At 47.1% G+C, this 13,608-nt stretch overlaps 1 protein-coding gene and 1 long non-coding RNA gene across 2 annotated transcripts in view; one reads left to right on the top strand and one right to left on the bottom strand.

Annotated features, from left to right (window-relative positions):
- Nucleotides 1–13,608, top strand: part of PI4KA (phosphatidylinositol 4-kinase alpha) — a 99,641-nt gene continuing 86,033 nt past the window's right edge. Inside the window, exon 1 of the mRNA XM_024557165.3 lies at nt 1–236. Within this exon, the coding sequence (XP_024412933.3) occupies nt 6–236 (231 nt within the window). The 5' untranslated portion in view covers nt 1–5. The remainder of the gene's footprint in view (nt 237–13,608) is intronic.
- LOC128781361 (uncharacterized) lies at nt 3,193–4,520 on the bottom strand. The gene is made up of 2 exons (XR_008427323.1): nt 4,166–4,520; nt 3,193–3,969 (listed from the first exon to the last, which is right to left on the bottom strand). It is a non-coding gene; the product is annotated as an uncharacterized lncRNA (long non-coding RNA).

Raw genomic sequence — 13,608 nt, 5'->3', positions numbered from 1 at the left:
GGCGGATGCGGCCGCGCGTGCGCGATGCGCCCCGGAGCTGGTGGGCCGTGAGCTGGAAGCCGGCGGTCAACCCCGCTGGGTTTGGGATGATGGCGGCGGCGGTGGTGGCCCGGGGAGGCGGCAGCTCCAGCTGCGGCTCCGGTTCCGGCTCCAGTACCTCGCGGGGTTTCTATTTCAACACGGTCCTGTCATTGGCCCGCTCCCTGGCCGTGCAGAGACCTGCATCCTTGGAGAAGGTAGCCTGGGCCGACCTGGCCGCGGGCTGACAGGAGTCGGGGACCGAGGCGCCAAAGCGGGGAGACTGGGCGAGGGTCTGCAGGAGGAGGAGTAGGGGTCGCGTACTGCCTGTGAGGGGGCTAATGAGCTGGTTCGGCCGGGTGAGGAAACCTGTGGGCGGAGGGGGTTGGGAAAGAGAGAGTCGCGGGGGAGTGGGCCGTGTGCAAGCACAGGCGGGGATGCTGCGGGTAGGTGAGCGTGGGAGAGACGTGTGAACTACAGGCCCGAGTTCGAGACGAAGGAGCACCTTGTGACCTCGCTGAGGCGGGGGGCGGGGGCGGCAGGGAGGAGCTCTGGGAAGAGCCGAGGACCGAGGTCAAAATCTGAGGCTTTGCTCCTCACTTCCCCTGCTTTTTATTCCTTGGCTTTGGGGAGATACCTTTCTTGGTAAAATGGGGGTGCTTTTACCTGCTTTGCCCACTTCACGAGATTGTCGTGAAGGGCACATGAAATAGTGTTTTCGGGAGTGCTTTCTGAAATTCAAATCTACTGCGCATTGTTTTTCTGTGACACTAGAGGGGGCGTTAGATTGGGTAAAAGATTGTGTGTTTGAAGGGACAGTGGCAGGGAAGCAGGAGTGAATGTCAGTGGTCACAGACTCGATCTGGGGATTGCTTCAGAGGAAAAAGGAGCACTTAGGCCAGCGGAATCTTTACCTTGGGAGAAAGGCAACTCAAAGGTGTGCTTGGGATGGTGGAAAGAACACAGATTTTAGAGTCAGACCTAGACCTAAGTTTGGTCCCTGCACTGGCACTTACTCTGCATTGCTTTGGACAAGTTAGTTCAACTCTGAGAGCCTCTGTTTCCTTATCTGTGAAATGAAGTGGTTCTTGAGGATTAAATGAATTCAAGCATCAAGTGCCTTGCTCGGAGTAGGTGAGCAGTAAATGTCAGTTTTCTTCTCCTACCTGTGTGTAAGTGTTGAAGGGAGGGGCTTCTTTCTCTCCATACAGCTTTCTAGAAGATGGAAAGGGAATGCTGTCAATAGGAGAAGAGCAATGGAGACTTGCCTGCTTTAGTTGGGAGTGGCTTTGTGGTTCTGGTGAGGGGTGAAGCTGAAACGCCGATTAGGCACTTTGGCAGAGTGACCTAGTTCTTCCTTGCTTTTGTAGCTCTCAGACTTATCATTCAATTGCAGGTTGAGCAGGACTTGGGAGACTAATGCTAATCTGATTTCTAGTTAAAGGAGGAGAACAATAGAATAGAAAGTAGAGTTATAGGACCACCTGATTTAAAACCTCTGTTATGTTGGTATAACTCTGGGCAGGTCACTTTCCTAATCTTATCCTCTTCTTTCTTCTGCAAAATACAACTAATTAGTATAACCTTTAGGTTGGCAGCTCCTTAATACCATCTCTTACTTGGGGAGGAACTTCAGTCTTATCAGCAACATTTACAAATCACTTTAGAAAAGAGGTAACAGAACAAGCCTGAGGCTGCTCTCTTCAGAAGGGCTCTGCTTGCAAGGTTGGCCCCTCCCAGGCATCTGGGAACTTGGCACTTGAACTGTTCTCTCCAACCCCTAATTGATAAGGGTGGTTCACTGGGCCTAGTCTCTTTGTACAGACAATACGATTTATGTTGAACACCTGCTTTCTTTGTGGGCATCTGGAATTTTGATGGTTGCTAGGCTGACAGTGCCTATGTGATGAGCCCCCAGTAAAAACCTTGGTTGGGTGCCTCGTCTGTAATGAACTTCCACAGGCACAAACACGGTGCCTGTGTGACATGTCACAGAAGAACAGCGAGCACCTTAGGTGCTGTGTCTGTAACGGACTTACCTAGGCCCTGCATCGCTTGCCGCTGTGAAAGGGAGTGTGCTTGGGGAATACCCTCACAGGAGAGAGAGAACATCAGAAAGCCTGTGCATGGGTTTCTGCAGATTCTACCTGTGTTTTCCCTCACTGATACCCTTTCACTGGGATAAAAGTTAGCCACAAGTACAGCTATGCACACATGGGTGGTCTTGGGGACCCCAGAACAACTTCCTTCTTAGAGGAGGCTTCCGGAGGTGGCTGATTCCATCAAATATGTGTGTCTGAATTCCTCTTACCCTCATCCAGGATCCTGAGACTGGATTATGCTAGGGATCATTGTTTCTATCTGGTCTTATAGTATGTGTCTGCTTACTATATACCCTTACTCTAAAACTACCAAAAAGAAGCCCTTTGAGCATACCTAAGCAAAAGATTCTTGAGGTTCCTAAGAGAAAAGGAATTTCTGAGTACCCATCTGGGGTAACAAAAATGGAGGCCTAAGGGGGAAGATGAATATTGAAAAATATCCCTTCCCCCCATTTCTTTGTTTCCATTTTCCCTCTTTTTCCAGAGCGAAGGGGTCAGACTGAGAAGGGTTTAGTCTAGACAGCACTGAGGAAGGCTAAGTTTTCTGAACTAGACTTGACAGCTCAGCCCGTACCTTGGTAACTCAGGCAGCCCTAATGTGCTTTTAGTGGCATTTGGGGCACATGAATGACAACTTCCGCTCTTTTTGTCTCTCTCTATGCCACAGTTGTGTTTACTTAATCCACTCTAATCCCAGGCTGTGAAATCAAGTCTGTCGCTACTCAGTGGATTTTTATTTTTTGTTTAGTTATTTAATTCAGCCTTTCATTCAGAAAACATTTATTGAGCGCCTACTGTTAATTGGTTCATGCTAAGCCAGGTGAGTAAGAAACAGTCCTTATTTGGTCACTTAGGTGATCAGCAACATGTCGGACTTGGGGCAAGTCCTCTGTCTACTCTTGTATCCCAGGTCAGGTGACCAGACTCCTGCCATGTTCAGAGAGCCAGACCCAAGACCCCCGGGCCCCTGTTGTCCGATCCGTACGTGAACTTTGACCTTTTTCTGCTAGGCTTGTCCCTAAGACTGGAGTCCCCAAGATTACAGACTACCTGTGAGGACACAGTGAAGCTGTCTCTAGACCACATTCCACTCAGTCCTCAGCACTGTCCCCTCTGGGTGCAAGGTGACAGGAAAAAACTAGAGAAAAAAGACAGTTCAGTCTGCACCGGAATCTCTACATACAGATGGCTTCTAGACTCCCTCTCGCTGATTTGTAAATGCCCGCCCGTCCTGCTCTGCTTTCCTGGTTCTTGCCTGTCTTCATAACGTTGTTGAGCTGCCCCTGCCCATCCTCCTTCTGGCTCTGCCCGGTTCTACTCCTCTGTGTCTAGGAAAGCAGGTGGCCTGTTTCTGCCTCACCTCTTCTGTCCTGTGCCATACGAATGGACCTCAAACTCTGGGACGTGGAGAATTCTGGGCAGACCTGCAGAGTAGGCAGCATTTGTTGCCCTTCTCACCCTTAGGAGGCTTTTGTTAGAGTCCTTTCCCATGCCCTAAAATATCCTCTCTCTTTCATCTGTTAGAATGCCAGCACCTCGAGGTCGTCTTAGCTAACCATTGATCTGGTGTTTAAATGGCGCTGCGGCTTTGGAGACAGGCCAGACCCTCCCTGGTGGACAGCTGTACTTAGAAGATGAGCTGGCCAGCTCTTACCTATCATTGGAGCAACGTGTGGCCCGATGCTGAGGGCAGTGGGCTTTCTGGAGTTCATGGTTATCCAGTCTGTCCTTTACATGGTCTCCCATGGAATAAAAGTAATGGTAACAGCATTTTTTTCAGCATGATGCAGTGAAGATTTTCTGTCCTTGCTCCCTCTCCTGTGCAAGGCCACATTAAAAAGAACCCTCCCTAGAGTGAGAGGAGAGAGAATGAGCATCAGCAGAGGGTATCATGTTGCTAGAACCATTGTTATTCAATCTAAGATACTTTAAGAAAAACTTGGAAGAAGAAAGTCTTTACCTGTAAACATGCCACATGAGCTGTGTTTGTCTGCTAGGATTGCCATAACAGAGCACCGTTAAACAACAGAGATTAATTTTCTCACCAGTCCGGAGGCTAGAAATCCAAAATGAAGGTGTCTGCAGTGTTAGGTCCTTTGGAGGCCTCTTCCTTTGTCTTGTAAATTGTCTTCTCCCGGAGCCTTCACAGTGTTCTCTCTGTGCCTGTCTGGGTCCTAATGCGTTCTTATAGGAACACTAATCAGATTGATAGGACTGGCCCGGCCTCATGACCTCATTTTAACCCAATTACCTCCTCGAAGACCCTGAGTCCAAATACAGTCACATCCTGAGGTACCTGAGGGTGAGGACTTCAGTGTGTGAGTTTCGGGGGGAGGCACAATTCAGCCCATAACATTAACCCACCAGAACGCTCATTTCTTAGAGTGCCTTTTTAGTCTTGACCCACATACAAGTATATTCACTTCATGGTCTTTTTTCAAAAATAGCTCATATGTATTCTTTTCATGGCTGCATGCCTTTTTTTTTTTTTTTTTTTTTTTTGTCTTGACAGACCATAATTTTCTTAAGCGTTTCCCAGTTTAGACTTTCTGGTTTTTCCCTCCGTGAAAAAACAGCATGTTTGTACACCTAGCATCCTGCCATCTTCTGAATTCCATGCTTGTGTTCTAAATCGTGACGTTTTGGGTAGTGACGTTTACCACCCAACTGTTTGCAAAGGACCGCACTTCCTTACGGTAGCGTCAGCGAGGCGCCTTGTGCATACTTGTCTATAGCGTCATCGGTGTTGTATCTTACTTAGTTTTTTCCTGCCAGTTCATTCAGCATGAAAGGGCACCTTACTCTTCTGATCCCAAGATAATGATGTTTGACCATGGTTGTCTGTGTTAAATTAAGAGTCAAACAACCAAAAAACCCCGTCAGGGGAAGTGAGTATGTGTGATACTGCTGCATTCTTGTTTGCTGCCCTGTGGAAGCTTGAATTCAGCGTTCTCTCCGTACTTGCAGTCCTGTTGTCTGAATACTGCTTCCTAGCCGTGCTTGCTGTAGGTAGTTTGTTCTCTACAGTTGGACCTACTAGGCGTGCACGCAGTCCCAGCAACGATAGTGCTGGGCTGGCCAGGTGTCTGTCCAGAAATATCCTGGGGCGGTGCACTAAGTGTCTTTTCAATAAAAATCCCATGGGAGGATATTTAGCTGTTTTGCATTTTGCTGGGATGTGAGTGGGAGGTGCAGCTAATTGTGTGTATGGGGGGGCAAACCTTTTCTCTGTGGTGCTTGACAGGTACATGCGAGATGTAATACAAGATAAAAAATGAAACGTGCTCTAAGAAAGTGAAAAGGTTGTGGGCTCTTGCTGGGAAATCACTTTCCCCTGAGATTTTAAATAGGGAAGGCTTGGAAGTGCTGAGAATGGGCATTTGTAAATGCCTAGCGTGGTTGGCAAGGCAAGGTCAAAGCACGGGGGAGAATGTAGAGCAACAGGTAGCAGGTTGGCAGAAACAGCATGTGTAAAGGAAGGAGTGGAAATGAGGCTGGATGAGAAGGCAGGTGACCCCTTAGTAGTCCCAGACTCAGAGTTTGGATCTCACTGATGAGACAGGGAAGTGCCCTGGAGTGTTTCAGGGCCCGAGAGTGCTGTGCATTAAGATCATTACGGCTGGATTGTTGACGGGCGGCCTTAGGAAGTCTCAGAATTGATGTGTCGCTAGCTCTCTGCTCCCCCAGAGGGCAGAAACATTCTCTTTCTGACTCTTCACTGCAGATTCTCTTCTTTGTGGTCTGTGTTTGCGGTCTGTACCCAGCGGTTGCTTCCACCACCCATTCTCATTGTTCATTTTAATTGCTGATATTTATCTATGTGTTTAATTGTCCTTATGACTTCTTTATATATTTGTTTTTGTATGTGCTTCTCTTGTATAACTTGACATTTTGGAAAAGTGGTTGGCCTTTTTTGCCTAGCAATCCAGAATACTATTTTTATTTGTGTGATGAACTGACACATAAATACAGTGTTGAGGCAAAGTCCTCAGTTCTCACTTGCATTTATTTGTTGAGTTCTGAGAGGCTGTCTCTGCTGCCGAAGCCATCCTTTTCTCCGCAGTGTTTCTGTGTCTAGGGCTCGTCTGGAAGCTCAGATTTAGGGCACTTACACCGTTATGAAAGCAAATGACGGTGACATTCATTCACTCATGTAATAAATCTTTGAGTGCTTGCTGCGTGCCAAGCTCTGTGCTAGGCCCTTAGGTGGCCCATTAGAGGGATGAATAAACAGACACGGTGTTGCTGTCATGGAGTTTACCAGGGAGAGTGAGAGACAAACATTAAACAAAAAAGTTGTATGTAAATATAACTTAAAACGGTAACAAGTACCACAAAGCGAAAGTAAGTGGTGTCAACGAATTTTGTCTCAATTAGAAAAAACACAGCTAAAGGATGAGTAGAAGTTGGCCAATGAGGTGATTGGAAAAGAGCACTCCTAGCAGAGGACACAGCTTGTGCAAAGGGCCAGAGGTAGAAAATTTCTGACACTTCCGATGACCTTAAAGAAGGCTATAGTGATTGCAGCTTAGGGAGCTAGGCGGGCACAAAAATAGGCGGAGGAGGTGGGCAGGGCTTGATCACCCAGGGCAGGTCATGGAAGTGATTTGCAACTATTTCCTTACAGCAGCTTAATCGTTTTATAGCCTTTAGGGAATTGGTGAAGAATTTAAAATATTAAGAATAAGTAAAATAAAAATGTCAATTGTGATTGGCATAAAGATGGAACTATTTTAAGACTACTTTAAATAGATTTGTGAAAATTACATTTTGTATGAATATTAGGTATTGTTTTCCTAGATGTCCTTTCTTACTTAGGAAAATAGTCTATTAGATTTTGGGGGCAACTTAAAATTATATAATTATAGGATCACAGGAATTTGGATCTTTCCTTTCTAATGTAGTATTTAAAGATGTAAATTTCTCTCCAAAATGCTGCTTTAGCAACATCCCACAAATCTTGTAAGATGTGTTTTCTTTTTTATTCTGCTTAAAATATCTCTTCTAATTTCCCTTAGGATTTCTTCTTTGATTCAGAGGTATATAGAAGTATATTGTGTAGTTTCCGAACATTTGGGGGAGTTACAGATTTTCGTTGTTGATTTCTAACTTTATTCTGGTGCGGTCAGAAAGCATACCCTGACTCCAATGTCTTCTGGTGGGAATCTGGGGCGCCACACAGCCCACTCTGTCCCCTCTCTCCCAGGCATTGCAGTCCTGTGCTCCCGTCCAGCGTGTGAAACCAGTGTTTTTCATATTTGTCCATTCTTCTAGGTGTTTTATGGCAGGAAGGTAAGCCCAGGTCCTGTTATTCCCTCATGGCTGCTCACGGACTTGCTCAGATCGCGGGGTTTTATTGCAGGAGCAGACATTGCAAAACATAGGTGTAGTCTTTCTTACATACAGGAGAGAACTGAGGTTTGAGGGAGATGATTCGCCAATGTTGGCATAGTTTTAACCCGCAAGCAAGATTGCCTGTGCTTCTGTATGTACACACGCTTGGTGTTTTGTCCACATTGTACAGAAGGAAATACAAGGGCAGAGGTCTTCAGTTAGGTGTTGTCACTTGTCTGTGGTCGCTGAGGTGCGAAATGGCAGAGCTGGACTGCAAATCAGAACAACCTCATGACTTGGTGCGGCCACCCTGATCACAGCAGCGCTGCCCATTGAAATGACGTGCCAGGAGCCAGAGGTGTGCGCCGCGCGTGCCGTACCCTGCCAGGCACACGAGCGGGGCTCAAGAATGGTGGCTCAGTAGATGTGCGTAAAGGCCTGTGCTGACTGTTGCAGAAAGCCACGTTAACAGGTCATGTAGTCAAGTACCGATGACCGAAAGAACACTTTTCACAAACCCTCGTCTGGGGCTGCTTGTAGGATATGCCGCCCTCATCTGCAGCTTCTTGTGTGTCAGGTCCCAATCAGCTCTGTGTATCCTCATAGCTCGGCGTCACTTAGCAATGTTAACCCTGCTCACTGTTCTCTGAAGAGCAGTACATTTGTGAAAGAAAAGTCTAAAAAATGGTTAAACAAAAAAGCTGCTGCTAATACTCAAAGCTTTTTCTTTAGTTCTCAGGGAATCTTGTTTCTCCAGAAAGACTATTCCCAGAGGTTTCAGGTAACAAAAGTTGTATGCCTTTTTAAAAAATTGCTTAACTAGCCAGCTTGTAATGCTATTACTATAGCTTTATTTTGACCCAAATATCTTACCAACACCTAATGTTACGTCTGATTCTCAACTGCAGCTTGTGAGGGCATCTTATTTTCCCCTCGGTTAGCATTTCCTTTACCTTGGCAGTCTAAATTCTCATTCATATTCATTCCCTCCCTACCCCATCCCTCTCTGCCTCTCTGTCTCTCTCGTATTTATTTTTGGAGAGAGGGAAAGGGAGGGCAACACCAGCTGGCTGAGCTGGCTGCTTCCTTCACACGCCCCAACTGGGGACCAAACCCACAGCCTAGGCATGTGCACTGACCGGGCATCGAATCGGTGACTTCGCTTTGCAGGATGACATCCAAACCACTGAGCCACACTGGTCAGGGCCAAATTCCCTCTCTTTTAACAGGCTTGAGTTAAAGTGCCATCAGGAGCTCTTATCAAAGTCTGTGTGAGTCACCTCTGTTGCCTCCCTGTGGCCCTTGACTTACTTTCCCCTCAAAGTCGTGTGTGAAGCCCCTCTGGATCCTTTTCATAAATGGGAGTGCCCCTGGCTCTCTGTCAATTTTGAGCTTAATGACTTTTTACAATGACACACTCTACACCCCGCCCAAAACAAACAACTTTTTACTGTGGTAACATTCTGAAAACAAATTTCACTGTTATTATCTGTTTTCATTTTTAAATTATACCATCAAAGCTATGTCCTGCATTGGGACTTTGGCCTTTCTGTGTCTCAGTTGCTTAATCCGTAGAATGAGGATAATTCACAGTATTTCCCTCCTACGCTGTTGTAAGGATGAGATGAGATCATGCAGACCAGCGCCGGGCCATGTGATAAGTGCTCCTGAACTGTTAGCTGTTTCTATGTGCTGAGTGGCGCTCACCAGGGCTGGTTCTCCCTTATCTGGTGTGTGAGGACTTCTGTCGGACCTGGGTTCAAGTCTTCACACGCTTTTCTCACAAGAGTCTCAGTTTCTGAGGGCACTTTGCATCAGAGCCTGGACCTTTTGGTTGCTGACTTGTGTTACTCACTCGCTGTCATGCGGTTTTTATGGTTTTGTAACTCTCAGTGGACTGCGAGGCTGGTAAGGGCGTGACTGTGTATCATATTATACATCACCTTGATTGCTCTTCCAACCGTCCTTCCATTCATTTGATGACGCAGCTCATACTTGTTCAGTGCCAGCTGCATGCCAGCACTCCATCTGGTACTGATTATGTGACACTTACCATAATGTAAGTAAACCCTACAGTAGGAAGCCCGAGTTAAAGTGGTACTCTGCTTTCTTTCCTTCTCATTTCCTTAATGCCCTGTGACACTGGCCCCTTTAGGTCCCCTAAGTAGTTGTTAAGTTTCTGGGAAAGTAGGGTGCAGTAGATAGAGTTGATTAGGGAGACACAGTCCTGTTTGCAGGGAGTAGAAGGTAAGTATACGAGTAACGTCAAAATAAATTATAAAAAAGATGATTATCTCAAGAGAAGTCCAGAGTTCTTGGTGGGCTACAGAGAGGTGTTATGGGAGAGATCACATCACACTGTGGCGTCTGGCCCTGGCCAGAGTGGCTCAGGCAGTTGGAGCGTCATCCCGTAAACCAAATGGTGGTGGGTTCGATTTCCGTTCAGGGCACATTCCCAGGTTGCGGGTTCAATCCCCAGTTGGGGAGTGTACAAGAAGGAACCAATTGATATTTCTCTCTCACACTGATGGGGTTTTTGTGTTTTTTTAATCTCTTTCTTTCTCTCCCTTCCTCTCTCTCTAAAGGCAATAAAAAAAAATGTCCTCGACTGGGGATAAAAAATTATTTTAAAACTTTGCAGGGTCTGGCTGGAAAAGCTTTGAGAAGCAGGAAACGTGAGATGGGTGGGTAGAATTTTTATAGGAGAGGTGAGGCAGGTTGAATGAAATGTTGCAGATGGGGAAAGACCATGGAAAAGGCCAGGCAGGGGGAAGTGAGTGTTACATTTGGGTCTCGGTGTTCAGGAGAAGTTGGGAGCGGACCTCCATCGCCAGGGTGGGAGTGTGCATGGAGTGTTCATTGGGGCGGGAAGCTGCTGCAGGTACATGCGCTACTAGTGGTGTTACCGGAGTAGGGAGAGACAAAAGTCAGAGAAAGGCCTAGTCAAGAACCCGTTGCCCAAGACTGTGCGTCACCTCTAACACAGGATAGAATAACACACGCTGATCTGCCTGCAAGCGGATGTGTGGCAGTCGGCCCTGTGAGAGCTCTTGGAAGCCTTCCTCTATGACCATGGGTGTGTTTGGGAGTTGTGAGTAGTCCTACGCATGGGCAGTGGGGTGGAGACAAGTTAACGATGCTGAAACCTTACCCTGAGATGTTGCTAGAGTACATGCCTGTGCCCTTTCTGACTAATTAGTTTCCAGTAAGAGTGTGATACCTAAAAAACAAAAGAACTAGCAAACAGGAAAACAGACCCAACCCAGAACACCTGTCCTGCGAGGAGAAATCCATTTATTATATTTGACTTAAAGGAGGAGACCCTAGGGTACGCCTGTGCCCTCTGGGACAAGCGCCAGGATGGGCGGGCAGCAGTACCCCAAATAGGGGAGGGTCTGGATTGAGAAGAAAACCCGCCACACTGGTCAGAGTGGATTTGGGGCAATAAGAATAGATGGGCAGGGTCCGCAGCCTGGCCAGGAGTGAGCGTGTCACTTATCACTAGCGTTGACAGCGGAGGAGATGGAGACACAAAGATAAGAGATGATTTGTGCCGGGAGGAGCTTGCAGGTTAGTGTGCAGATGGACACATGCACTAATAACTGCAACGTTAACAGTGGGGTGGCTGCTGTTGTTGACGATGTCATTGGAGCCCTTCAAGTATTGAAGACTGAAACTGTGCTTACTTAACAGCCCGATTGTCTCCAGGCTAAACATTCCTTTGACTGCTCCTTGTATGGAATGTTTCTAGACCTCGCGTGTCCTGGATGTCTGACTTTGGGTGCTTTTCAGTGTGTCAAAGAGGCAACTGAAATAATCTTTCCCTCACTTCCGTATACCGTCCGTCATCGAGTCCATAAACTCTTCCCCTGAAACATGTAAGCTGGTCTGTTTCTGTCTTCGCTTGTTCTGGTCGCTACCGTAGCCTCTCCTGGACTGCTTATTGCAGGACTGTTGACCCATCTCTCCGCCTTCACCCTTGTCCTCCAAAATTCATTCATCTTGTAGCAACCAGAGGATTTTTCTAAACTTCAGTTCTTACCTTGAGTCGTTAAGGCCCCTGCATGTGCCTCAGTGGCTGTGGCTTCCCATTGCTGTTAGAGCACAGTCCGGGCTCCCAGCCTGGCCTGTGGGGCCCTGTGGGGTTGTCTCTGCTTGCACTTGGACTTCAGGGCATCCCTGCTGTCCCTTTCCTACAGTGCTGCCACCCTAGCCATCTCTGTCAGAATGCTCTTTCCTGGTTCTCCTTCCAGATTTATCCTGGCCGATTCCTTTTTTAAAATTTATTTATTTATTTTTAGAGAGGAGAAGGAGGGAGAAAGAGAGGGAGAGAAACGTCAATGTGTGAGAGAAACATCAACTGGTTGCCTCCTGCATGTCCCCACCTGAGGACCTGGCCCTCAACCCGGGCATGTGCCTTGACCAGGAATTGAACCAGTGACCTTTCAGTTCATAGGCCGATGCTCAGTCCACGTAGTCACACCAGCCAGAGCCTGGCGGGTTCCTTAATCAGTCCCCATGTAATGGGCACCTTCTTAAAGAGGCCTTCCCTGGTCACCCCATTGAAAGTCATCCTACAGGCACCGTTGTTGGGGATAGAAAATTGAAAACAAAACCTCTCAATCCAGACACGCTTTCCACAAAGGTAGTAGAGAAAGAAAACACTTTTATTACTGAATAGCATTAAACCAGAACATGATGTGCATCACAGGCAATCCACTACGAGACTGTGAAAGCAGAAATAGTCTCAGCCGTGCGTACAGCCAGGCAGATAGAACCCATCACACACGTCTTTCAGAGTAAACCGTAACTGGTTCTCGGGTAAGAAGACCTGACGGCACCCTTTGTCCCACGCAGCTCATTTGCCTTGTCATTGGAGTGACGACCTGAGTTAGCTCCTTGGCTTTAGTTAGAGGGAAAATGAACTTCTATCTTTATGGCAGGAGGTTGTTTCGCAACTTGGAGCAAGGAGCCTTACTGAAGTTAGGCTCCTGCCCTCCCACAGAAACTGGGGGGTGGGTCCTGACTCCCTTGATATTTACATCCCAAAGATGGCTTCCAGGGCCTTGAGACACACATTCCTAAGTCATACAGCTTACACATTGCCAGTCTGGTCTTCAACAGGATTTGTGTACATTTCCAGCAAGTACAATGGTGAGTACTTTGGTTTTCAATGTAAATGAACAAAGAAAAAGGAGAAGAGGGAAATGGCCACCCTTATTTCAACAGGGAGAATTAAGCTTCTTATTTTAAATCTGTATTTGTTTTTACCCTGTCTCATCTGGTATCTCGCTGGTTTGTCTGTTCAGGTGTAGCATGAGAGCGGGGGCCCAGTCTGCCGGGTTTACGCTGCACCCACAGTTCTCAAGGCAGTATCTCCCACGCAATAGGTGCCCAGTAAAGAGTGAGTTAAAAGCATATGGATTTGATGAACTCTTACGTGAGCCATCTGAAGGGTGTTATTGAAGAGCAATATAGCATGGACAACGTTTACCGTGCCCTGGGGAGCGAGTCCCGAGTCAGGTCTTGCTTAGCTCCACAGGGACTGCTGTATAGACAGGGGAGCTGAGGATCAGCATGTCACCCAGCTGAGCCGTGCCAGTGCCAGAATGTGACTCTGGGTCTAACTCCAAAGTCCTTGTGCAATTCACTGCCCTAAAAACTGTCAAGATTCGATGTATTCATAGCAACAAAAACAAAACAATCCTTACCCTGCCCCCAAAGTGGTCGTAGAGACAGAGAAAGGAGCGGAAAGCAAAAATATTTAAGATTTTAAGTGTCATATGCGTGTGTCATGTGAGAATATTGACAGGTTACCTCATTTTGTGGGGTTCATCCTTTCCATATTTAATGGCGAGATTGTGCCAGTTTTGTGAGTTTCTGAGTCTCCATTCCGTCTCTAGCACATTAGTCTTGCCTCCCAGGTGTGAAGCAGTGTATGTCTTCTGTGTGTGCAAGCAGGGTGTCGATTAAGTGTTGCATGGGACAGGGCAAAGTTCACGGACTTGGACAGGGCCCCATACGCTTCGCTCTGGTTGCCTGTTGCTCCACCCTCAACATTCCCTCTGACTCATTTTGATAGAAACCCACCTTCTTTCCCTCTTTTATAGGGATGTTTCTTGAGAGACTTTTTCTGTCAAGATACGTGATGCCC

The sequence above is a fragment of the Desmodus rotundus genome, chromosome 7 (assembly GCF_022682495.2).
Source record: "Desmodus rotundus isolate HL8 chromosome 7, HLdesRot8A.1, whole genome shotgun sequence".
Lineage (NCBI taxonomy): Eukaryota > Metazoa > Chordata > Mammalia > Chiroptera > Phyllostomidae > Desmodus > Desmodus rotundus.
This window is presented reverse-complemented; position numbering and strand designations above follow the sequence as displayed.